This window comes from Phalacrocorax carbo, chromosome 6 (assembly GCF_963921805.1).
Source record: "Phalacrocorax carbo chromosome 6, bPhaCar2.1, whole genome shotgun sequence".
In the NCBI taxonomy this organism is placed as follows: Eukaryota; Metazoa; Chordata; class Aves; order Suliformes; family Phalacrocoracidae; genus Phalacrocorax; species Phalacrocorax carbo.
This window is the reverse complement of record NC_087518.1, coordinates 8,726,755-8,750,702: the sequence shown is the minus strand read 5'-3', so window position 1 is coordinate 8,750,702 and position 23,948 is coordinate 8,726,755. Positions and strand designations below refer to the sequence as shown.

General features: G+C 46.1%; 1 protein-coding gene across 1 annotated transcript; it reads right to left on the bottom strand.

Moving 5' to 3' along the window:
* Positions 1 to 2,657: 2,657 nt before the first annotated feature.
* PSMD6 (proteasome 26S subunit, non-ATPase 6) lies at positions 2,658 to 8,996 on the bottom strand. The gene is made up of 8 exons (XM_064453567.1): positions 8,724 to 8,996; positions 7,983 to 8,188; positions 7,245 to 7,390; positions 5,948 to 6,167; positions 5,728 to 5,836; positions 4,435 to 4,603; positions 3,109 to 3,186; positions 2,658 to 2,964 (listed from the first exon to the last, which is right to left on the bottom strand). Exons 1-8 carry the CDS (start codon positions 8,866 to 8,868, stop codon positions 2,868 to 2,870), a joined length of 1,170 nt encoding a protein of 389 aa, XP_064309637.1. The 5' UTR covers positions 8,869 to 8,996; the 3' UTR covers positions 2,658 to 2,867.
* Between the last annotated feature and the right edge of the window lie 14,952 nt (positions 8,997 to 23,948).

Sequence of the window (23,948 nt, the reverse complement as noted above, 5' to 3'; positions counted from 1 at the left end):
AAATTGGAGAATGGCATTAGTTCAAGGAACTGCACAAGCTTAAATTACAAGAGAGAATGTACAACTTTGGCATGTGGACTATAAATCCATGGAAAGGTGTCAAGACCGAGGCACGACCGGGTGTGCCACTCGCCACCAGAGTTAAATAAATGGAAATCATGAGAGGAAATAAACAAAAGGTAAAACTAACATGATCATGGGACAGTGAAAGGTTAACCTGACATTACTTGAGGGTTTAAAGGAAGCAGAAATCCTATTGCTTCTGATTTGATGTGGAAATTGAAGCAGGCAGTTAAAAATGATAGAATAGAAAAAATTCTGCCCTTGATCAGCTCAAGGCCTGACCACTCTGGACCCCTCAGCATTCCCGCGCTTTGAAAGACCATGGACCAGATCGATTTTTCTTTTTTCAGGAGAGCAGTAAATAGCTGCTCTGGCTATGCTTTGTGCATCCAGCTGTGGACTTCAGGAGGCGTTTCCCTTCCCTACAACTGTCCAGAACTTTATCCCACCACTATCTGGTGTGGCTGAGAGGCTGAACTGCTGCTGAAAGCCTTAAAGTTGTTCAGGTAAAATTGCCGTGGCTTTCTTGCCGGGCCTTGGCCCCAAAGGCTTTGTCAAGCAGCTCCGCAGGTTCTGTCTGGATCCTCCTTCACAGGACACAGGCTGAGACCAGGAAATGAGCAACGCAGGTCGGTATCTTCAAGGAGGTTTTTAAAAATTGTCTCTAGTGCAATTAGCATTTTTCTAGATAATGTTGGCATCTTGACAAAGAGCCATACTAGAACTGTCTGGTGGCACGCTGAAGATGAATTCTCACTTTGCTCTGGTAGGATACGCGCGATCCTGTTCTGAACATTCTGGTTTTTCACCTGCCTGAGCAGAGAACACCAGTCTCTGATATGCTCGGCTCCCACGGGATGTGATAGTGATGATTAGACTAAAATAAAAAGTGAAAGCTCTGCAAATATCTTGCAGCACACTAAGAATCTTTAGTAATGCTTTTATTTTCCTCACAAAGTAGACATTTCCCTGTTTTTTTTTTCCTGTTGCTCTTAGCTATGCTAAAAGAGCAGCAAGCTTTCTCTTGAGTGAATGAAGTCTACATTCGCCTAGCTTTAAGTTTCTTCTCCCTTCAACTTAGAGTTAAAAATATATATATGGTAATCCATAAGCTGAATGGAAATCCTGGGGTTTATTTTGCAAAGCTTCGATATAGTTAATTAAGGCCAGTTCAAGTACAAAGATGTTGGAAAGGAAAACTCATCTGTGTACCAGAAACTAAATCCCTCAATTCAGGGAAGCAAACAGCCCAGACCGTCGGCAGCGTCATCTTCTGATATGCTTAACAGTTGTATGTGTGGAAAGTGGAAAAGATGTTAGCAAAAGGGAGCAAGAACTAAACTCTTCCTAGCTAGCTCTGCTTTATGTGCCATGGTACAGGTCTAGAAGCAGCGATACATGTGTGAACACACAGAATATAGAATCATTAGCTGGCCACATGGTAAACAAACTAGGGTTCTCTGTTATTATTCTCGCTGGTCCAAAGAAAGCAAAGATTATAATTTTCTTCTAATTAGTACTGTCTGATATTTAAGTCTTTAAACTCTAGCTAAATAGCTGCTCCTTGGAAAAAACAAAACGGCTTCTAGTAAGTAGTAAAAGAAAACCAAAAGTCATTTGGGTCATATTTTGGGTTTCAGAACAGTCCAACAGAGAATATTAATGGACCCTCAAGACTGGGGGGGAGGAGTCTAACCTCAGGCAGGTGTCAGCGATTCAAAGACGGGAGATCCTCCACGATACCCCAGAAAGAGGAGCGGGCACGTGAAACCCCACGCTGTCCTCGCTGGCACACAGTTGCTGCCAAATGCCGGCATCGCTCTGCGGTACGTCTACCTGGTGGTGTTACTTCGAGCATTAATGTTGCACTGAATCCAGGCAGCAAATGGATTAGCAAATGGTTGCTAAGTGCAGTGGGATCAAACAGCTAACAGGCCTAAGTCACAGACTTTCTTTGGGCAGGGCAAACAGCTGCTGCCGTAGGCTCTGCTACAGCCAGAAACTATGTGTCATCAGTATGGCAGCAGCCTATTTGAAATGTTTATTCCTCAGCAGCTGTGAAGGAAGAAACCGTAACCCCCTACAGTATTTGATCCGTTGTGTCAAACTGCAGTAGCCTCTTCCACTGTTCCTACCATCATTTTGACATCTGCAAATCTAACACGGGAAGTAATTACAACTGTAATGCTTTGCTAATGTGCTGGCCGCCTTTTCAATAGCTAGCAAAAATGTCATTTTAAGGGACAGGCTACTTCAGTTAAAGATGTTACCGAAGTTATAGTCCTTATAACCATGAGAACTGTATTACTGCTTCACCAGTCATTTGTGTCCTTATTCCCCTCTGACAGGATTAAGCTGTAATCCTCTCGTAACGAGAGCTCGTTCTGCCTGGACAGTGCACAAACGAAAATTTTTGGCTACTTTACTATCATGCAACTGATTCTTTTCACCTTTGATTCAAATACAGAACTCAAAAAAGCAAACGTAGCATTGCCTTTAGTTCTCTTTGTCCACAGATCTTGACCCTGCCTCGCTGTTGAACACTGAATGCTGTACACACAGTCAAGTAAAGGAACAAAGTATATTACAAGAGGTCACCAACTGTATCATACATTTAATAAATGAACTGAGATCCATACACCAAAACAGAACATTGTTTACATAATGAAGTAGAAAGTAAAAAGACTACCTTTCTCGCTAGTATTTTGTTTTACCTACAGTATACCAAGTTATACAATATATTTATAGGTTACTTCCAAAATGTTTTAAACATCTAAATTTTGCATTCCCTTGCATTAAAAAAATTACATATTAATTACTCTGGAAAGTTTCTGAACTCTGTTTAGCAGCAAATCTCCTTTCTTGATGGTTTCTTGGTACTGCCAATTCTTGCTGTCAGGCCTAGGAATTGTGGAGGGGGAAAAAAGGTTTAGAAGTGAGAAAATGTTTCACACCCAGCCACTAACATTTCTGTAAGAAGCGTCATCAAAATGTATCAAATTCAACTGGGCCGTCAAAAATGATCTCTAGGAATTGTTAGCATACCTGTTAGTTTCTACAATCTCATTTACTTTGTCTATTTTGCAGTGTAATCGCCCAGCTGCAATAAATCTTGACAGCTCCCTAAGTAAAGAAAAAAAGGTTGGTTAGATCATGTTTCACTAAGGACTGGTAGACCTGGCAGTTCTGAACCTGCTGCTACAGAACAACGCCATCGCCACGCTGTATTTCTGAAGCCACAGCCTATATATTTTCATGCATCCTCCTCTTATTAAAGCTTGGAGTTTCACACAAGTATAATCATTCTAGCGATCTGAATACAAAATGTCTTAGTATTTTCTTCTCAGGCCAAAGTGTCACACCTGAGTTGGTGAAATTTGTCACTTGGCTTAGCATCAACTACTCTTCAAATTCAAAGGCAGCAGTCAGGGAGTGTGCCTAGTCAGAATTTATCCTGATGTAACTATCTTTATGCCAGGCGATTCATTAGAAAAGTCTCTTAGTAGTTCCTACTCTCCAGTAGCTATAAATATGCTGTTTTTTAAAAAAGTATTATTTTGGTTAATCAACTGGTGGTCTACAGCACATTACTGATGGTAGAAGAAAGTATTCCTGTGATCAACAGTAAGACAAGTTACAACTAGTAATAAATTACTGGGAAGCATAAGAAGTAGTACGACTTTAAAACATTTACCTTTGTATTGAATGGTATTTGGTTTCTCTTGAAACACCTATTGATTAATTTCTGAGTATTTCAAGCAGTAGTCATATTTCTGTAACACTTTTCTACGTTATAAAATCTGAAACTTCTCTATGAAAACAGAACGACTCTTGTGAAGGCATTTGAAACAAAGCATTTCATGTACACAGAGTAAAAGTCAGTTTCTCACTTTAGTTCTCATCATGACCTAAATCTGTTGGTTTTATGCTAGAAAAGAATTGTAAATTGGGACCACAGCGTGTGTTTGATTTAAGCGAAAAACACTGGATCCTGTCCACATAATAGAAAGCAAGCAAAACTAAATAAGGAGACTTGTAGGACACGCAAAATGCGCGGATTCCCAAAGTTTTAACAGCTAAGCTTTTATGTAGCTGTGAACTATGTCATTCTCTAAAATCTTAAGGTTCATAGTATATCAAGGTCAACACACATAGCAGTATAAAGAGCAAAGTTTTATTAATAAAAGACTAGTCAAATTATTTTCTTCACTGAAACCTAAGGTTCACTTAAATTTAGCCAAGCCTTTCCATAGAAACATAACTTGGCATGTTTAGAATCAAAGTAGAACAAATATTCATAGTAGGATCATTATAAATAATTTAAAGGTATAAGGTGAGATCTTTATGAATTTAAAAAGCCAAATAACTTACTGATCTATGAATTCTACGCTGACTCCAAATGCTTCCGCCATGTATCCTAATGTCAATGACCGGTAAGACTCTAGGAGCTGGCTATACGCGTGAATTCTCATTTCCCGTACGTAGTATCGATAGTGAGGTGCAAACAGCCAATCTTTTTTCATCTCTTGCTCTACAATAGCTAAAAAGAAAAAATAAAAAGAAAGGAAATGAGTCAGTAACCTCTAAGAAATGTAAAGTATCAGTTATGTAAATAAAACGCATAACACCAGTTAATAAGTAATCTGCGTGAATATTGTGTTCTTGCACACTTCAGGATATAAAAGAAATTCTACTTTAAAGAGAAGCAAATTTGTATCATCTTTATCAGTTCCAGAACCAGAAGCTGCAATACCATGACTCTGTTTGTCAGCAGAGAATCCGTCTTTCAGGGTGTGAGCCAGTCTCCCCTCTGCTGCAGGGGCATGGCCTCACTAAAGGCAAGCATGGGGATCAGCCCTCACGCAAGAGCGAGGTGGGGCTGGGAAACAAGCAGTCCTTGGTATGTAACTACTTGAAGAAACGTTGTTACCCAAAGCTGGGTAAGGAAATAAGATTAACTTTCTGGTAGTAGCTCTTAAATTAGTTAGGAGGATTTCCAGGCACTGAAGTGACTTTTTTTCCTGACAGTTTTAGTTCTCAGCAAGTGATAAGGCCAATAGAAAAATGTTGCCCCTAGCTCTTACTCTCATCAGGCCTAGCCTTCCACAAAATGAAGGGTTCTTTTTTGCTTTTTCTAAATATCTTACCTTCTTGTATTTTAAATCTCACAGAAGGAAAACAAGCAGTCTGAGAACTGGCAAGATGAGAGTTTTCTGAAAAGCTTTTCTTCCGCGTCACCCTTTCACACAGAAACCAGAGCAGAAAGCCAACGGTAACAACAACAATGAAAACTCTCCGTGCAATATGCTTTTACAGGTTGAGATTTTAGGGCCTTTAGACTGCAAGTCCTACAACTTCTTTCAAAGATAAAACCTTTCAAACATTCTCATCTGACCTGGCTCTTCAGGTAAGACAGTGCTCCGTAGCCATTTGAAAATTATTTTCCACCTTTCAAAAAGCTCACTGTATGCAAAGGTAGGTTTGCTGTTTGTTTTGTTTTAAAAGATCAAAGAGCTGCAAATTTTAGGTCACTGTTTAAAAATAAAAATTCCTGCATAAAACAGCTGTAGTTCAAGACTAGCTACTCCACAAAAGTTGTGCATGATCTGAAACAAATAACCGAAGCACCTGAAGTAGTGTTGTAGGAAAAACCCACAGCCTTACCTAATGACTGGAAAAAGGCCGCATAACGGCATTCATAGAGAGAAAAGAGATACTGTCGTACTGCTGGCAAACTGTGCAACACTTCCAGAATCTCTGCTCCTTTAATAACCTGAAAGCAAACAGACAACACCTTTAAATACCATCACTTTCAGCCTGGAGATAAACAGGTTAAAGAAAGGCTGTACCTGTTTGCACCGGTGTTTTCATCCGCTTTCCTTACCTTTTCCCTAAGGTCAGGCCTGTCTAACGCAATCATGCTGACATAGACCGTGTACGTTACAAATGTTTTGTAATCCATAAGTTCATAGGATGTAAACGTCGAAACTGTATCAAGGAAGAGCTCAGCTGCTTGTTTGAAATCTCGAATAGCTACACAGTAAAGGCCTTGGTACACTTTGAGACGATTTCTCCTGTCCCAGTCTCCTCCTTCTTCTATTAGACTTAAAATAGAACAAAAATAAATATTTACTTATGTAAGTGTATTATGTAATAACTTATATGAAACAAGTACAGTAAATCAAGTGATACCATGTGATTAGAGAAATAATAATTTGTTTTATATTACAGCTTGTTGCAACAGTCCAGGCTTTGTACAGCTGTCAGGGTCAGGAAAGTGGCTTCCTTGGGACAGGAAAGGCCGGATGCTCTTGCACAGTGCAAGTTCCACTGAAAGGAAAAGTTTATAGCCTCTGAAGTTTTGACAACAGTCTTCTGAGACGTGCACACAAATATTTCTGCCAGCTTTGGCCGTGGCAACATGTTTCCACTGCTTACGCTGCTAAAATTAAAGCCATCCAACACACAGCATAGAAAAAATTTAAAAGTTGCCACTTTTCAAGAGTCATATTAACACAAAACTGATGCAGCTATAAGCAGAACCACAGGCCAAGACAAAACCTGCTGAGAAGGCAACACACAAAAAAAAATAATCATGGCCTGAGGAACATAGCTGGGAAGACCCTCTGCCTCGGTGTCTCATAGCAACTGCAAAGAGACCGGAATCCGCAGCTTGCTATGGGAACCATGAAGTTCAAATGCTGGGGGCATGGAGACGCTGACGCTAGTAGCGGAAGCACGGGATGGACAGCTGCGCCGAAGCACGCCATGCTGATGCTGGGCTCTTGCTTCTAGAGGAAAAGCTGGCACTCCATAGAGCCAGCTGGGTGGCATGGGCAGCAGCTGGATTCAGCTGGCTATTGTACAATCTAATCACACCCAAAGTTATTTGTCTTCCAACAGCTACAGAACAGAAAAGTGGGAGCGGGGGGTGGGTTACAAATTAAAATCAAGTCAGCTGCTAGAAAGTGGCTGACCCAAAACATTAACCTTTTCTCTTCCCCCTCATCGAAAAACAAAACAGGAACAGGAAGCGCTCTAGTACCACGTAACACCCACCCATCACTGAGATTCTGTCTCACAACCAGTCTTAGTCATTTCTGACAGCAAGGTATTTATCTTCCATTTGTTACAGTTTGTCTCAGAAGCGGTCTAATGCTCTCCAACAACCCAAGCAGTACCTTTTTGCCTTTTCAATGTTCCGCGTGATGAGGTCGTTATCCATATAAAACAAACCAATCCTTAGAAGATAGAACACGATATCCAGACGATGTCCCAGTGCCACAGTTTTGTCATAAGTCTTGCGGAACGCAGTCAGAGCTCCCTCCTAGTAAGTAGCAAGACAATATTTTCCACTATAAGAATGTTAAAAGCAGCTAGAATATTTACAAACTGTCTCTCCTAAGTACATGCATTGTGTACTGCTGATAGTCATGACTTTGTTAGTTTCCCACAGAACTTGAACGTTATTCAGAATGCATAATCTTAAAGAATCAAAATTTAAATCAAGTTGAAAAAGCCGATCCTCATGTATCTTTTAAATCTAAGAACTATGAAAATCTGCTCTGTAACTTGAAATTAAGTTGCCCTATGTAACGAGCTTAGAAAAGTCTAAAGACATAAAGACACATGAAAAGGGAAAAATACCATCTGCAACTGGAAAAGAACTTTTTCCCTTTTGAAGAAAAAAATGGGGTTTTTTAAGGCCTGCTTGTTTGGGTTTTTTTCCTGGATAATTTAACTTTCAGTAACCCCCTCCCCTATCTCCCACCCCTGTCTGAGTTACGTCATAGCGAAAATGCACAGTAAGTCATGCAGCTTCCTTCCTATGAACAGCACTCACTGGAACCTGCCTAGCTAAGAGGATTATGAGGCAGTGTTTTTAATATGAGTCCATAAAGCCTCCGCCACGAACCAACCTTGTCTCCAATCCTGCACAGGTACTCAGCTTTGGCCATCATTGCATCTCGGATTTCACTCTCCCCCAAGATCTTTTCTGCATCTTCTAGTTCGTTGTCGAGACGTTTCAATTCTTCCTCGTTAGCTTTCTTCATTTTGTTCAACAGATCCATGTCTATCTGCCACTCGAGAGACTTGCAGAGCGCTTCGTAATACGGAGCCATATCTGAAAGAAAAGCAGGGCAGCTTCTGCTACTAATTGCTGCAAGAAGCGTGCGCTTCTACAGCACAGCACCAAGGGACAATGCAGTTCATCGTCAACACCAGCTACGTCCTTTCTACAGGCAGGTACCCATTAAACCCAGACATTACAGAGCCGTGTTCCAGCAGGCCCTGCCTGTCACCCTACTTTACCCTGGTCCTTTACGACCCTTGCTCTCTTTGCACCTCTCCCCCTTGCACTCGCCTCACTATTCACCCTCCCCTGAGAGCAGCGGACCCCAGTGCTCAACTCTTGCCCTTTATACACCAGCAGGACGCTGGCAGCGGCCAAGGCTGGGGACGAGGCACCGCGCCGGTAGGTCCGACCCCCCCATCCCCTCTCCCCGCCGCTGCCCTCGGGCTGTCCCTGCCCCAGACGGCCGCCTCCCGGGACCCGCGGACAGTCCGAGCGGCTCCTGCCTCGGGACGGACAGAGCCGCCCCGCAGGGTCGGACGGACGGACTGACCGATCGACCCCCCTCCCCCCCGCCCGCACTCACTGTGGAGCCGCACGGCCGCCATCAGCTCCTCGCGCGCGGCGGGGTCGGGCGCTCGGGGCCGGAGGCTGAGGAGGAAGCGGAGCTGGGCGATGCGGAGGTCAGGGTTCTTCGGCAGCCCCTCCTCCTCCAGGTTTTCCAGCGGCATGGCGGCGGAGAGGGACGGGACCGGACCGGGACCAGGACGGGGACGGGGCGGCTCGGTGGCGGCGGGCAGGCGGCGGCGCGGCCCGGTGACTCAGCCGCGACGGACGGAAGCGGCCGCGCACTTCCGCCTTACAGCGCCCACTGCCGCCCCGGAGGCCTGCGAGTAGTGTAGGGGGAAGCGCGCATGCGCGGGGCTGTGTCTGCGCATCTGCTGGGGACGTGAGAGGTGAGGGCGCGCATGCGCAGTGCCGTCCACAGGGGGCGGGCACGCGCGGGACCTATAGCCGCCGTGACTATATGTACGGGGCAGCGTGAGGGCTCTGCCGTGGGCATGCGTCGTGCGGGTTGCTGGGTTTGTGCGCGTAGTGCAGGCTGTACGGGCTGTGTATAGTGCGAGCTATAGGGGCTGGGCGTGCCCGGGCTGCAGGCGCCCAGTGCGAGCTATAGGGGCTGGGCGTGCCCGGGCTGCAGGCGCCCAGTGCGAGCTATAGGGGCTGGGCGTGCCCGGGCTGTAGTAGCTACCAACGCTCTGGCTGTGGGAGGCGCCTACCAGCTGTGCAGGCTGCAGGAGGTGGGCACGCGCAGTGCGGGCTATAGGGGCCGTGCACGCGTGGTCCATAGGGGGCGCAGGTGCGGAGGCGCCGTCTCCGTGTGCCCCCGCAGCGCCCGGGCCCGCCGGTGCCGGCGGTTCGGAGCTTGCAGGGCGGGGGGGGGGGTGTCTCAGCGCCTGCTGGGGGGGGAGGGGGCAACCCAAAAAGTAGATTTGTACCTTTCAGAGTTGCAGAAAAAAGCTTGACTCTTGCCCAAAAGCATGCCTGTGGCTCAGGAAGCCAGAAGGCAAATAAAAAAGGCTTTTAAAAGCCCATGTGTTGATTATATCTTGTGCTGCTGGGCCGGGGGGGGGGGATATGTCACTTCTGTCCCACGTTCCCGTCTACTTTTCATTTAGCTTTTCTTAACATTTCTCCATCTCTTTATTAAATATCTATCTTTTTATGTTTCCTGACCTTGTGCAACACAAGCTGCCGGCACCAAGGGCTGGGGCGCGTCCCACGGTGCCGGTGAGGCAGGGCGCACCCGTGGGTGGGTGGGTGGCCCCGAACATCACCCCCGGTCCTGCCCCGCCGGGGGCTGCCTGCAAACTGCCTGTGCCAACAGACGGGCTCCTCCCAGCTGGCTTCCTCGAGGTGCTGTTTAGTTTTAAATTATGCCTTTTGCTGGAATTCAGTTTTAAACACAATGCTTTTTGCCAGTGCCTCTGTTTTGGGGTTGGGCTTTTCGTCCAGGTCATGGGAGAAACTGTTCCCTCGACCGTTTTGGCACACTGTATTCCTACGACTGGCTTCTTCATATCGGCTGGGAATTATTTGGAAGTTTGCTGGAAGGAGCTCATCTGCTGCGTTTTTGATAAGTGGTAATATTTATTACACTGACTCTGATTTTCTCCTCTTTATTTAAGTCACTGGCTTGTAGTTCTAGTGTTTCAGAACAAAATAAAAGAGAATCTGTGTTCTAATTCAGGTAGCTCCTTTGTTTCTTTAGGAGCAGGATTTTTTTTTTGTCTTCTGTTTCTTTTCGAGTTGCAATCTCGTTTGTATTGATTGCACAATAAGGAATTGCTCTGATGCTTTGCAGAGAGCTAGCTGCACATAGATATTTGCAGCAGTATTTATGTTATTTGCCTGTTGGCCTTTGCATTTGCTCAGAGACCTTTTAGATTTTTTTTTTTAATGACAGACACTTTTAGGCCTCTTGCATATTTTTCTTTTGAATCTTGTCCCCAGCTATGTTCCTTGGGCAGCGTCCTCAGCACTGCGGTATGCTGTTTATTCTTAGCGTGCCTTGTTTAGGAAGAAAAGGACGGTTGGGCTTTTTTCTGCTAAGGCTGATGTTTCATACACTCTGGCACTGCACACACGGGTGAGTGTTACTTGTGTGAGCAGCTGAGCTGGGATTAGCTCACAAAAATGGAAGAAGGAAAAAAAAATAATATCAGGTTGTGTCCAGTTATTGTGGCTGGTCTCTCCACCACTGGATGGAAGGTGGGAAGTATGTGCAGCTCCCTTGTAAGCAGATAACCTGGCTGTCACCTTGACTCTTTCCCTAATCCCCAATAAGGATCGGTTTGCAACCCCAGCTGGAGGTCTGCCTCTCTTCCAAAATTCACATCATTCGTAACGATTATAGCTCTGGCCTTTCTTACTGTCCATAGAAATACCCACGCCCTGTTAATGTCGCTGTGCTTTTGGCACCCGCAGTTCATTGTGGCAGTAAAAGCCACAGCTTCATTATGTGCTGTGGGAGAAAAAGTTCTTCGTTCTCCCTTTTCTGGATTTGCCACTTTTTAATTGGCCCCAAAATAAGTTGCTAGGTGTGAGGAGAGTTTTAATTTTCCTGGGTTTATTTACTGCTAAAATATTGTGTTTTGTTTTGTAACCGTATGAAATGCTAGTTAATTAAAAACTGTCTGTAAATATTTCCCACATTTTCATATTTATGTGTGCATAATCTTCTTTATTAACCAATAACTGGGAGCAAGGGAGCTGGCTGCATGCACATGACCATCCCTGCTAAACGTAAAAGGAAATTCAGAGAGAATATTTATATCTCAAATATTTATATGAAGAAATAAGGCCTTGTGGTGACCATCATTCTGATGTGGCCTTACTGCATTCAAAAGGAACAAATGCCCTTTTTTTTGTTTCTTTTCTAAGTGCACGTCAAATGATTGTTTCCTTCCTTGCAAGATGCAGCAGGAGCCCTGTGGTGGCTCCTGGTAACTGATGATGCTCTGTTACTTGAAGAGTGATGACATGGATATGCTGCAGGTTGTTTTAATGGCATAATACACCCTGGTTATCCAGCTGAAAGTAGGAGCCAGCCCCCTTTGCAGCCGATGGGAGCTCCTTAGCACCTCCCTGTGACTCTGCACTTGCAAAGCACTAATCCTGTCCACCTTCCTGCTCACACTAACCCCAGGAGCTGCTCCAGTAGCGTTCAGGGCATCCAAGCAGGTCTCCTCTGCCTGATGGTGATTTTGGAGCAGGACAGATTTTTCAGCACCTGTGGCCATGCAGTCAAACTTAAAAATAGCAAAATGTAGTGGTATTTGCTGTTGCCTTGCTGTGCGGCTGATGGCTGCGCTCCTCTCACAGGGAGCAGAGATCTCCCATCTGCTTATTAAATCAAGGGGTATCACAACTCCCCAGCATCTAACACTGACTGTTTCTCCCCATGGCAGAGGGCTCCCTTTCCCAGCGGTTTCAGAGGAGGGTGCAGACCCTACGATCCCCTGGCACACCGTGTGCTGGGAGGGCCAGCAGCAGATGAGTTGGTCTGGACCAGGCATGCAGGGTGTGGGGAGCAGGCTCAGGGCTTGCCATGGTCCTGCACCCCCTCCAGTGACCCTGGTGTCTCTATCACCTGCAGCCCCAGGTGGGCAGTCCCCCCAGTGATGCTCATACACACAGAGAGGTTTGGTGGCTCCTTGCAGTCCCTGGGTGGATGCATCCTGCGTGGTCAATACTCCTGACAGTTGCAGGTAATCACTGACACCCCAAGTATCACCACCCTTCCTGTTCTCATTTTTGCAGACGTGGGAGGCCACAGGCAGGCTGGAAGTGCAAATACAGATTTCCAGACTTCTTTCCCCAGTAACAGCTGTTACTAAACGCTACCCGGAGCAAGGCAGCTCCCCGTGCCCCATGTGAGGTTGCTTCTTGCTGTGTCCTGGCTGGCCCTTCGCCCTCGGAGCCGTGCCTAGGCCACCCCGATGTCTAGCGAGGCACATCGGCTGCAGCATGTCCAACTGCAGCTGAGCAGCCACAAGGTGACAGTGTTTCAGAGCAATAACTGTGCTGCGACTCTACCTTCTGGGTCTTCGGTTTGCTGGGCTTCTTTTTTTGCTGCCAGCATGCAAAGTGAAGCTCTGCTCTTGCTAAATGCTAACCGAAAGCTTTGGGGACCACCAGCCTTCTGCAGAGGCACAGCTGGGACAGACCACCCAAAACCTGCCATGTCCCTCTCCCCAGCCACCACCTGGTGTCCAGGCTCCTGCGCCCAGCCAGCAGCTGACGTGCTGCTTGCAGGGAGCCACCCATGGCAATGTCAGGATACAAGCGTTTTGCCTGCAAGTGCTATCGATGGAGCTGGGGACCCTGGCTGTCACTGCTCCCTCTGCTCATCCAGCCTCCCTGGGTGCGAGGGCTCCTCTCTCCCAGCCGGCAAAGGGAAAAGCTCGTATCGCCTCAGGGTACAAGGCACTTGCCAGCAGCAGGTCACAGAAGTGCCCTGCTTTCCTCTCCTGGGAGGTCCTGTGGCAATACCTGGCTCTCCTGGGCTGCAGAGACAGGCACCACCGCATGAGCATCCTCTGCCAGCAGATCAGGATCCGCAGCAGGGCCCGGGATTGGACCCAAGTGTTGCTGAATGGCTTTAAGTCCCATCACATACGGCATGAAGGGTCCTGGGAGCTGGTTGGCACGTCCGTGCTCTAATGAAGAGCTCTTTGTTCAAAACCATCGCACCGCAAGCTGCCGGCTCACCTTGATAGTACCAATTACAGTTTCTTACCTTGCTGTGATCCTCAGGCATCTTCAAGGCCGATACATTTGTTTCATTTGCAAGGCTGTTTTAACTTAACCTTGGAAAAGATGGCACTTGAGTCATGTCTGGCTTCATTCTTCCTTCAGCAGTGGAAGTGTTGACAGCAATACTCAAATCTGCCCTGGAGCTGCTGTACATAAACCTACAGGTGTTAGGCACTGATTTCTTCTGAATAAGCTCCTAGAAGTTATCTGTTTTCATAGGTAATTTTTGTTGGCATAGATACGGCTCTCATCTCTGCAAGTCTGGCTCTCAAAAATTACAGTCTGTATTAGCAAGGAGTGAAAGGCACAGGGTCAAGCCCTCTGCCAGTGCAGCTCCGCTAGCCGGCTGGCATTAGACAAGCCCTGGCACAAGTGTAAGGACAGTTAGAAAATGCCCTTGGAGTGGGATTTCTGCATCTCTTGACCTCCCTGATGTTGTTTTGTCACCCTTTCAATATTGCTAATTACATCTGATCAGCAAGATCTGTTTCACAGCAATTAGTGTGTTTTACTTATTTATCTGCATATTTTCAAATCAATAAATCCTCCTAGCGCATCAGGATGCTCTGAAGGACAACATTTCACATAGTCCCCAAATTAAGTCTTTTGCATCATTAAAGTCTGTTAATGGGGGTGTTCCAACAAAAAGCCAAGTTAGCGGGAGTTTATTACCCTGGGAAGACAGGATGAAACGGCATCATTCATTAGACATCTGAAAAGCTATTAATGTCTAATGGCCATGAGAAATCAAACTGGCAGGTAGGGATGGGGTGGGGGAGCCTCTTCCTTCCCCCCGTACCTGCAGCAGCCCTGGGTGCAGGCGAGGATGATGGCACACTGCTGCCTGAGGCTGGATTTATTTAATGCCACTGCTTCAGGAAATGTTGGAGGGGGTGGGGGGGAAGCTCTTCTTGAACAGGTGAGAATCCATTTTGGTGCCACAAAAACATATGGGAAGAGACAGCTCCTGGGTGAAATGGCTTGTAATGAGGAGCGGGAGAGATTGCTGCTGGCATGGGGGAGTGAAATTCTGTGTGCTGTGTCTGTGCCATCACCAAACCAAGAGACATTGAAAAGATGTTTGTAGCGATGCATAAATATACAGACACGCAAATGAATTACCCTTGAACCTTTTATTTTAGGTCCCGTATTCCAGCCCCCCTGCTTTTAATGCAGACTGGTGGATGCAGATGTTGAATGGTCTGTACGAAATGGTAGCCTGTGAGCCTGAATTTCAATGTGAAGTCTGTTAACTGCATCTTTTCTCCTAAGTACAGATTTACTTTCAGAAAATTGGTACTCTAGACCATCCTGCTGGTGCATTCGTTTCATACACAGCAGCGGCACCCAGGACATAACTGGTGTTTCTCATGACAAACGGTGTGAATATTGTCACGGACTCGTGCTGGATCTGGCCCTTGCTTCCCCACGTAGAGCACAAATATTAATACCTCCTCCAGACTAATGTGACAATTTTGGGGGGGTGCCATCCACGACGTAAGGTCTGCTGCTTTTTAAGGTATCCTATTGGACATAGAAATCCACAAATCTTTATAAAGATTAATAAAGATACTAATCTTTATTAAGATTTGTCAACTCCAGCCATGTGTCTGTATCTGCCTTTGTTTTTTAGGTAATTTGTGCTGTACACTTTCACCACATGATTGCTTTTATTGTATGTGTTTCTTTCTGTTGGGCACTCCTCTGTTGACTATGATTGCTACCACATCAACTGAAAATGCTCCTGTACTGTATAATTAACTTTATCTGCTTCGCTACAATGCCTCTCACTGGTGATTACACCCGCTTCAGCTCTTTCACTATGTTTCTAAGACTTTAAGAAGCGCTGATTACTCTTGCCCAGCTTTGGTCCAAACTGGGGGGTTTTTACGTTTCTACAATTATATCTTTTTCCTCGCAACAGCCCCGCTGAAATCTGGATATTGATTATTGTGCATATGATGTGTTCTTTAAACAAACCATCTGGTTGGAATTCATTGGGGTGTACATGTGCTGGTAGCAAAAAGCTTATTTAAATCCTCAGGTTGGTGGCTGGCTGGTGTAATTGTTATCAGTTTACTGAGATAATTTGAAATGGAGAGCGAGGATTTTGAAATCTCTCAGACCTCAGGGGAGTTACTCCATTTTCCTCCTCCTTAGCACAGCCGTGCCAGCCTTCCCTGCGGTGTCTTAGTGACTTCTGTCCTTTGATGATTTTTTTAATGCTCTTTTTCTAAGACAATAGTCTCATGTGAATATACCCTCCGCCCATCAGGCTGTGTTTCTCTGCTCTAATGTGTTTGAACCCTTTGGTCAACTTGAACCAAATCTGGCAGTTGTCACGAGCTCTTGATGATGTCCAATTCCTTGAAGTTACATGCAGATCAGGTACAGCAGATCCAAACTGGAAAGGATCAGCCGTTTTGGCTAACCCATGCTGTCCTGCCCTGTGGCACCCGTATCTCGGTGCCCCGCGCTAGCAAGGCCTTCTGCTTAGCTGGTACGTAGGGAACGAGGCCAGCAGCGAGGAGCGCTGCATGGCCATTGCAGGCTACATGGAAGGATGGGAAATACATAGGCGTGAGGCACGTAGGAAGGAAGAACTGGGATTATTGCCGTGGTGGGGGTGGGGGGAAAGTGGTGAGAAGGGGTATGGGCTCCATGGGAAAGCAGCCTTCATCCGTGACTGCTCGCAGAACAGCAGCTGCTGCTGTAATTACAAATATTGATGTATTTTGCACAGCTTCTTTTCAAACACACAGCGTCATTTAATTTTTTTTTTCAGTCTTTAGAACACAAGTCATTTTCACATCGTGCAAAGAAAAGCGCTTGGCTGAGAAGTGTTGTATAACTTCTATTGAGATCTTGTAGCGAACCAAGCGAACATATTTATTAACCAAGGGACATGGTGTTTGATGCAAACACCAGTGTGGTGTTTAAACACCATGTTGGCTTTTAAAATAAGCCCAGTGGTGGCTTGGATGCAGTCTGAATGCCCTGCTAAGTTGACAGGGCAAGGTATTCTCTAAAATGTATGGGAATGCAGCTCTGGCCATTGCTGCAGACAGTTGGTGTACCTGGAGAGCATCTACCAAATGCCCATTGACTTGAACATTAATTTAACTGAAGAAACTGCTCTTTTTTCTGTCTCCTGAGTGCACTACGCATCCCAGAGCGAGTGGGGTTTGCGGGTGAACACTCACGTTGCTGTGCTGTACTGCCCTGGCGCCAATCGCCCTATGTGTTGTACTTTTACTAATAGGCAAGTTGCTCGCGCTTCAGTTTGGGTGAAAATAGCTGGATTATTTAGGGGGGTTTATGTTGGTTTCAGTAAGTGCGGAGAAAATTCAAACCATCTGTAACTGAGAGTCCATCTCTGTGTGCAGTGTTGGGGGGTGCTCCTCCACTGATGGCAACTGCTTTGCCACTGCACAGAGGTGTCTGAGTGACTTTGGGAAGCGGAGAACTGGGATGCCCAAGTACCTCCAGTATCTTTCTTTTTTGGGAAGCCTAACCCTGCTTTCCCAGAATAGGAATATCTTTCATCTGGTAGAGGTGAAGAAAACTCCCCAGATGATTTACATCACGTCTCAAGATCAAATCTTCAAAGGTCAGAGGGAAGGGCCTTAAGCAAGGAAAGCGTGATTTAGCCCTCTATAAATGCTAGTGTTATTAGTGGTATTACGGCAGTGTAGGTAACTTTTGGTTGCATATTTAATCTTCCTCAGCTGCGATTTGACATTATTGAGTGAAAAACCCCTATGTAATTAGTTCCTTTTGGTGTCTTTTCTATGTTGTAACCACTCAGAAGTAAAGAAGCCTGTCCCTCAATGGTATTTCATAAATACTTGGTTAGTGCCCTGTAAAACCCCAGCTGGCTGCAGCATTCAGCCTTTGCTGCCACGGCAGTTATCCGCCCGTCTCCATGGCACACGGCTCTGCAACTGGGGCTGCGTTTAACTCTGCTTTTGTAGCTGATTAGAATTGCCTCTTAGGTGCGGTTATTTTTCCCTTGATTTCCATTCTCCTTTCACCTCTCCCTGACTGTCCCCTCCTCATCTCTTGCTCTCTGTACTTTTGTTTTTTTTTTTCCCTGTGTCACCTCCTCTGGTAACTGAGATGGTTCTTCCATTGCTGCCTCCTTTTGGGGTGTAGTTTGAGGTTCTGATCATTGTATGTTACATGGTGTGGATATGACCAGCTTCTAAAATCTCCCCACAACTCACATGAACCCCGTGCAATGCCAGAGCACTTCCCAGGTACTCCCCCTTGAACCAACCTTTTTTCGCCTTGCCTGCTGAGACATACCGCTAGGCAGTTACTAGCACATGCACGCTATTCGCTGTCACAGGATTATTCCCGTTTATTCAATGCTTATTCCAATGTGGCATAAAAACGGAGCAGGATTATCCTGGCCCCAGCCAGCAGTGTGTGCTGGTGATGGATATAACATATATTCTGCTGCCTCTTACCTCTTCCAGCTAACATTTTTCCCTGATACAACTCAATTTTTTCCTCTCTAAGTGCATAAATTGCCCTTTAATGCTTTCCTAGAGTGACCTGCATGACAGTACCTCCACATCTCGTCTGCTTTCCTCCGTGTTCGTGCTGAATCCTGCCCTGCTGTTCCCAATACCATCCCTCGGAGGTTGTACCTGCTGCTCTGCTCTCTGGACTGGCACCCTTACTCCTTCCCCTGCGCTTGCAGCTCACAGGCATCAGCCCACCGGCAATTTTGGCTGGAATAACCCCGGATGTGCCACTGTCTGTCTGTCACGGGGAGGTGTTCCTCACAGCAAAAAGAAATGCACTTTGTGAAACACTGCTGCTCTCTTGAGCAGAGACAAAGGTGTCCTGGTTTGTGGCCATCAAATGCTTGCTGTTAATTGCAGAACACCTCCCAGTCGGCTGGAGGCTGTACCCCCACCTTCCGCCCATCAGGGCTCTCTGCAGACACGCGGAGCTCCCTGTTTCATGCATTTTCTGATTATTTCAGCTCTTTGGCACCCACCCATTCTGCTGTTGGGTGGCTGGATCTCACCCTCAGTGTGTATTTTCTAGTCATAGCCATCCTTGGTCAGGTGCCATTTAGACACCGGTCCAACTCATCTAACAACTCGCTTTTCTGCTCAAGGCCTTGGACTTCAGTACAGTTAACCTCTGAGAAACCTGTCATCTTCAGTCTGATGTAGGAAGTTGGGGTTTTTTTTTGTGCTGGCTTCTTTTTTTGGCATTATTTTTTCAGTAGGGTGTATATATATGTATACGTACTATATATAGTTATATATATGTATACACACTATATATAGTCATATATATATATACACAGAGACGATACTATATGTGTGTAACTCACATGCATGAGTTTATCTGTACCTATGAAGGTATGTATTTAAGAAAGCTTGCAGGACTCTTGCATTCATTTTCCTCTCAGAGCTTTTTTTTTTCCTGGAGTTTTTGCTAAGCTGTAATTTTTATTTTTTTTTTGCCCCATTTTGCCCTTCAAAATCCATTTTCCAAGAACATCTAGAATTACTAAACTGTTTATTCAATTGACTTTTAATGTCTAGAACCTTTGCAAAGAGCCATTCCTGGAGCAGCTATTTTCAGGTACCTTTTTCATACCTACTTATGTTTTGTGCTACTTTACTTGTAGTTTCCATGACAATCATCCCCAGAGTTAGATGCAGCCTTGCCCTTGGTTGCTGTTTTGCAATGCTGCCCTTGCTCTTGCCCATCTGAGAATCTGACTGCAGAAGTTCATGCTCAATTCAATTTTTTTTATTTTCATATCCCCTGTATGTCCCACTAGCCCTATATGGGTGCTGCAGGCTACCCTAATATATATTGCATTCTGCATATTGCTGTGGAAATTACGTGGGGGGCAGAGCCATCTCATCGTCGAAAGGAGCAGCATGTTTTGGCGACTGGAAGAGGACACAGCACCCACAGAAGGACTCGTACAGTGGATTAGCTTCACCTGGTGCAAGGTAACCAACACGAATTCCCAGCAGCGGAGTGGAGCCTAGAATAAAAGAGGAGGGAGGAAAGAGAAGGTTTGTGCCAAGTGTGGGTGCTGGTTTGCGCAGAGCCTGAGCCCTGGCTGGCTCCTGCCCCCGCCGCACCCCAGCACCAGCTCCCCGCTGGGCACAGCCTCTGCCCAGCCACATCCCCCTCCTGGGCACATTGCTCGTCTGCCGCTCTCTTACTGCAGAGTTGTCCAAACACACAAAAAAGTATTTTGAATATTTTGAACCATATATTGACTGTTTCAACATCTTTTAACATTCTTAGCATATTCTTGGTGTTTTCCTCTTGCTCATTCCCCTTTTCCTGTTTTCTCCATCCCACCTCTAGTGACTCACAGCCCTTCCTGATGTGCTGAGCAGCAATCCTTTGATACATTAGCCTTATATATTTCCTTATTATCCTTATCTGTTCAGTCTGGTACATATAACTCTGAGCTTTCTGTATGATCTACTCTCAATCCTGCCAGTACCTCCTCACCCTTTCTGTGCATAATTTTTTTCTGTAGTTGACTGTTTCCTCCCATTTTTCCATGCGCTGCCTCCTTTCATTCTTACCTACTCATCTCCTTCCCTCCTGCCACCCCCAGCTTCCTCTCCTGAATCAAGTGTAATCTAAAACATACTGCGTGAAAGTGGAAGCCCAGAGAAATATTTGCTCTGGCTCTCACTAGCACCTCACCATGCCAGTGAGCTCTGAGGCAGTGGATTCTCAACCCTGCAGTAAAATGAGCCTTTCCCGTAAGTTTAAAATTTGAGTCTTTCTCACAAACTACAGTCAAAATGATTGTCAGCTCAAAAACTGCCTTTTAACTAAATTCAAAGGAAGGCATTCAGAGCAGATTTTTGAATTTCCACTATGATAAAACTAATTACAATTACCAGCCTGTTATTGAAACAGAAACAGAAAACATCCAGAATGCCACAACATTCAAAGTTGTATTTTAAGAACAAGCATACCAGATCAGAGAAAAAAGCTTCAAAGTCCAAAGTGATTGTCTTCTTAAACAGTCTTAATTGCTTGTAAGATAAATGGGAATGAAGAACTAGGAGAAGGAGAGAGCCTTGCAGATAATCCACGTGGAGAATGTGATCTGCTATAGCAAATGAGCCGTGTGTGATCCAGTACTGAATCATTCCAAATTACCAACCTGCCTGCCCAAATGCCACCACCTACCAACCGACTGTCTTGGCTCGCAGCGTGCAAGGGAGGGACCAGGAGGTCCCATTTCAGGTGGTTAGGGGATAATGAATGCTACTGCTGGCTACCGAGAGCAGCTCTTCAAAGCTCCTTAAGTGTTTATTCATCCTTGTAGTTGCTCTTACTCATCTCATCCTTGGTCAGATGAAACACAGAGTTTTGCAGCCATTCTGGGTGAATCGCTCTGCCCCGTGGGAACAAATTATGCCGGTTCTGGGAAAACCTTTGGGTGCTTGCCAGCGCTGTGTGGCCCTCCTTGGGTGGGGAGGGAGGTCTCGGTGATACATGAGATTGAGCTGCTTTGTGCAGTTTTTTCCAGCTAGCTCAAAAAGTCCACTTCTCCCTCTGGAAGCCTTTTTTTTTTCCAGGAAATAAGTTATTTTTAAATAACTGACTGATCAGAGCCTTGATTTGTTCCACTGTCTGCTGGAGGTGACTCCACTGGTGCACTTTGCTAGTCTGATCTTTGCAATATGTATTCTTCAGCATCAGATTCAGCCCAGCCACAGCAGGGTTTGGGGTGATATTCCTTATCTGACATGCCTCACCAGGACCTGGACACTCCCCATTGTAGGCAGCTCCAGCAGAGAGGTTAACCTCACTTTCCCGAGGGTCGCAAGTGTTTGATGCTCTCCTGTCCTCATGCTCCGCTGTGTATCCAACCCCAGCACCCTGGGACAAACCTCGGTAAGAGCTGCATTTCCAAAACGCCACGTGCTTACGGCTGTACCCAGCAGCACAGCAGCTGGTTGTGCCGAGACGCCCCGTTGGGCTCCTCCACGTGCAGTGGCCAGTTGCCTGACCTGCACAGTGCCTGTCGGCACTTCGTCCCGGGCCAGCCTGGGTGGTAGGATGGGCTATGGAGAAGTCTAAGGGGTAGCAGGAGAAATTAGAGGCAAGGAGGCACCGGAGGACCAACCCCTATGTTCACCACCCTGCTGTGCACTGCAGCTTTGTCTCAAAGCGTTAGTCAGGAGCAGGGCTGCGGGTGGGACCCCTAAAAACAGGGATGGGGTGAGTGATGGGGAGCAAGAAAGAGAAGAGGAAAGCGGCCAGGCTGGTGAGATGGGCCTGGGAATCGCAGCTGGAGCTGGAGTTCCCAAACTGCGTCTTTCCGCTTGTGGTTGGACTTGCTGCGGTGCCCCGGGGACTTGGATTTTGGGAGCGGTCACGGCTCGCTTCTTCTTGAGCTGTGGTGTTTATGGCCAGCTGTGGTTTTGGCACACAGTTTCTGTTTCAGCTTCTCCCCAGAAGCATGGTTGGGTATGACAGTTCCCTGTGGCACGGGGGTCTGCTCCCAAGGTCTGAGGGCCGGGAGGGCGTCGTCACTGGTGGCTTCCCCAGGATCCCTTTTCCAATGATGATGGAGCCGAGGTGTGGCTGCTCTGCGATCCCCTTCTGTCATTACAAGGCAGCTGATATTTTATTCCAAGTTAGACTAACCATGAAAATGTGCTGGATGCTGGAAGGAGATGTCTTGAGCACACAAAGCAGCTTACAAGCCTGAGAAGAGAGAAGGGAATTTTTCATTTGGCAGAACAACATGCATAGTGAGCACTCTTGTTTTTAATAAGCTCACAAAGCTTTCTTGAAAGCCAGGGATTTTTTTTTTTCCATCCTGAACACATGAGGTATTTTCATTTCATAATGAATGTATGTTATGTCCAACTTCCAGAAAGCCTTTCACATGAAAAAAAAGGCAAAGAATTTTTCAGATGCTGAAGTGAACAGGGTGGAAGTAATCATGAGACAAAATGCTGGAATATTTGCTCTGTGCTCAGAGATTGTGTGGCATCTTGTATGTCTGAAACAGCACCAGATAATAATCATACGTGCAAATCTCTCAGACTGAGGCAACAGGGAGAAGAGCCAATCTCTGTGTCTCCACAGAGCTGGAAGAAATCTCAGATATTTCTGTTTGTCTGCAGAACAGCTGGGGACTTCTCAGACATGAATCTAATTAAGCATATTCCTTGCCACAAACACTTCAAGTCCTGTTTCTGAGATCCGAATGTCTTTCCAAAATGAAGCCTTAGGAATATTGCTTTCATGCAGTGTGGTTTTTTTTGTTTGTTTTTTTTTTTTTTTTTTCCGGTCTGGGCAAAATTAAATTACAGTTATAGGCTGAGAGCAAAATTTAATGACGTCAATAATATTGATTGATATTTGGGTATCAGCAGAATGACATGCATTAATAATAGCTGAATTTAATCCACAGGCCTAAGAGGGCTCCCAGTGGCCTTGTGGCTATTGGAATTGGCCAGGCTGGGATGACATTTGATGTGCCTGGTCCCAGTAATAGGTGTCCTCCCCACCATGGATACCGGAGCCCTGTCTCTGCCTCCTGCCCTGTCCCGGGTTTGCAAGTGGTCAGGTTAGGACCAATATTCCAATAATGTGGTTTTTTTTTCTCTGCTTACTACATCCCAAGCTTTAAAATAGAGCATTTATTTTCTCAGTAAAGAAAAGGGCCTTATACAGCAAAGGGCTACACTGGAGCCTTTGCCTTCTGCCCGGGATGCGGAGCGATGCAAGCCTGGCTGCCCGGGTGCAGTGTGAGCAGCCGGGGCTCCAGCCCGTAGCCTGTCCCTGCTCCCTCTGGCACTGGGCATACTGAGCTCCTTCAGCTGTTTTTGTGGCACAAATCCTCTCTGTGCCACTCTGCAGCCACCGGCCAAGCAGGCAACCGTGCCCAGATCAGCCCTGCCACCCCCTTTCCGAGACCCCGCGGGAGCGCCAGCCCCACCACAGCTCTTCAAACCACTAATTCACAGTCTTGCAGCCACTTCGTTTTAAATCCTGGGTTTCGAATCAACCCAAACCAGAAAGAGCATTGCTGCTTGCTTCATTCTGCTTGTTTCTTTTGTGGCACAAGACTGCCACTTACCTCCCTGCTGTGTGTTAAAGACCTCTCTGGACTTCTTGGAGATTTGGAGGAATCTTTTCCTGCTGATATTCCAGGGAATACATTAATCTGAGGGAAATCCCAGCATTGATGCCCTACAGTTTTCATCCATCTGCCTTTTTTTCCTGCTTTCTTTAAAACCACTCTTATTCCAGTTGATGCCAAGCATAAGGCTTGCACGAGGCTGGTCCTCAGCTTCAGGTCCAGCTCTCTGTTGGCAGCGCCACATACCCTAAGACCATCTAATACAATTGGAAAAAACAGATAAACTTTTGGTCATGTAAGCTCTTCCTTGGGTCTCTTATATGCAGAGTTATTTGTCTGTGCTCCTTGGGCAGTTTGATTTATGCTCATCTGCAT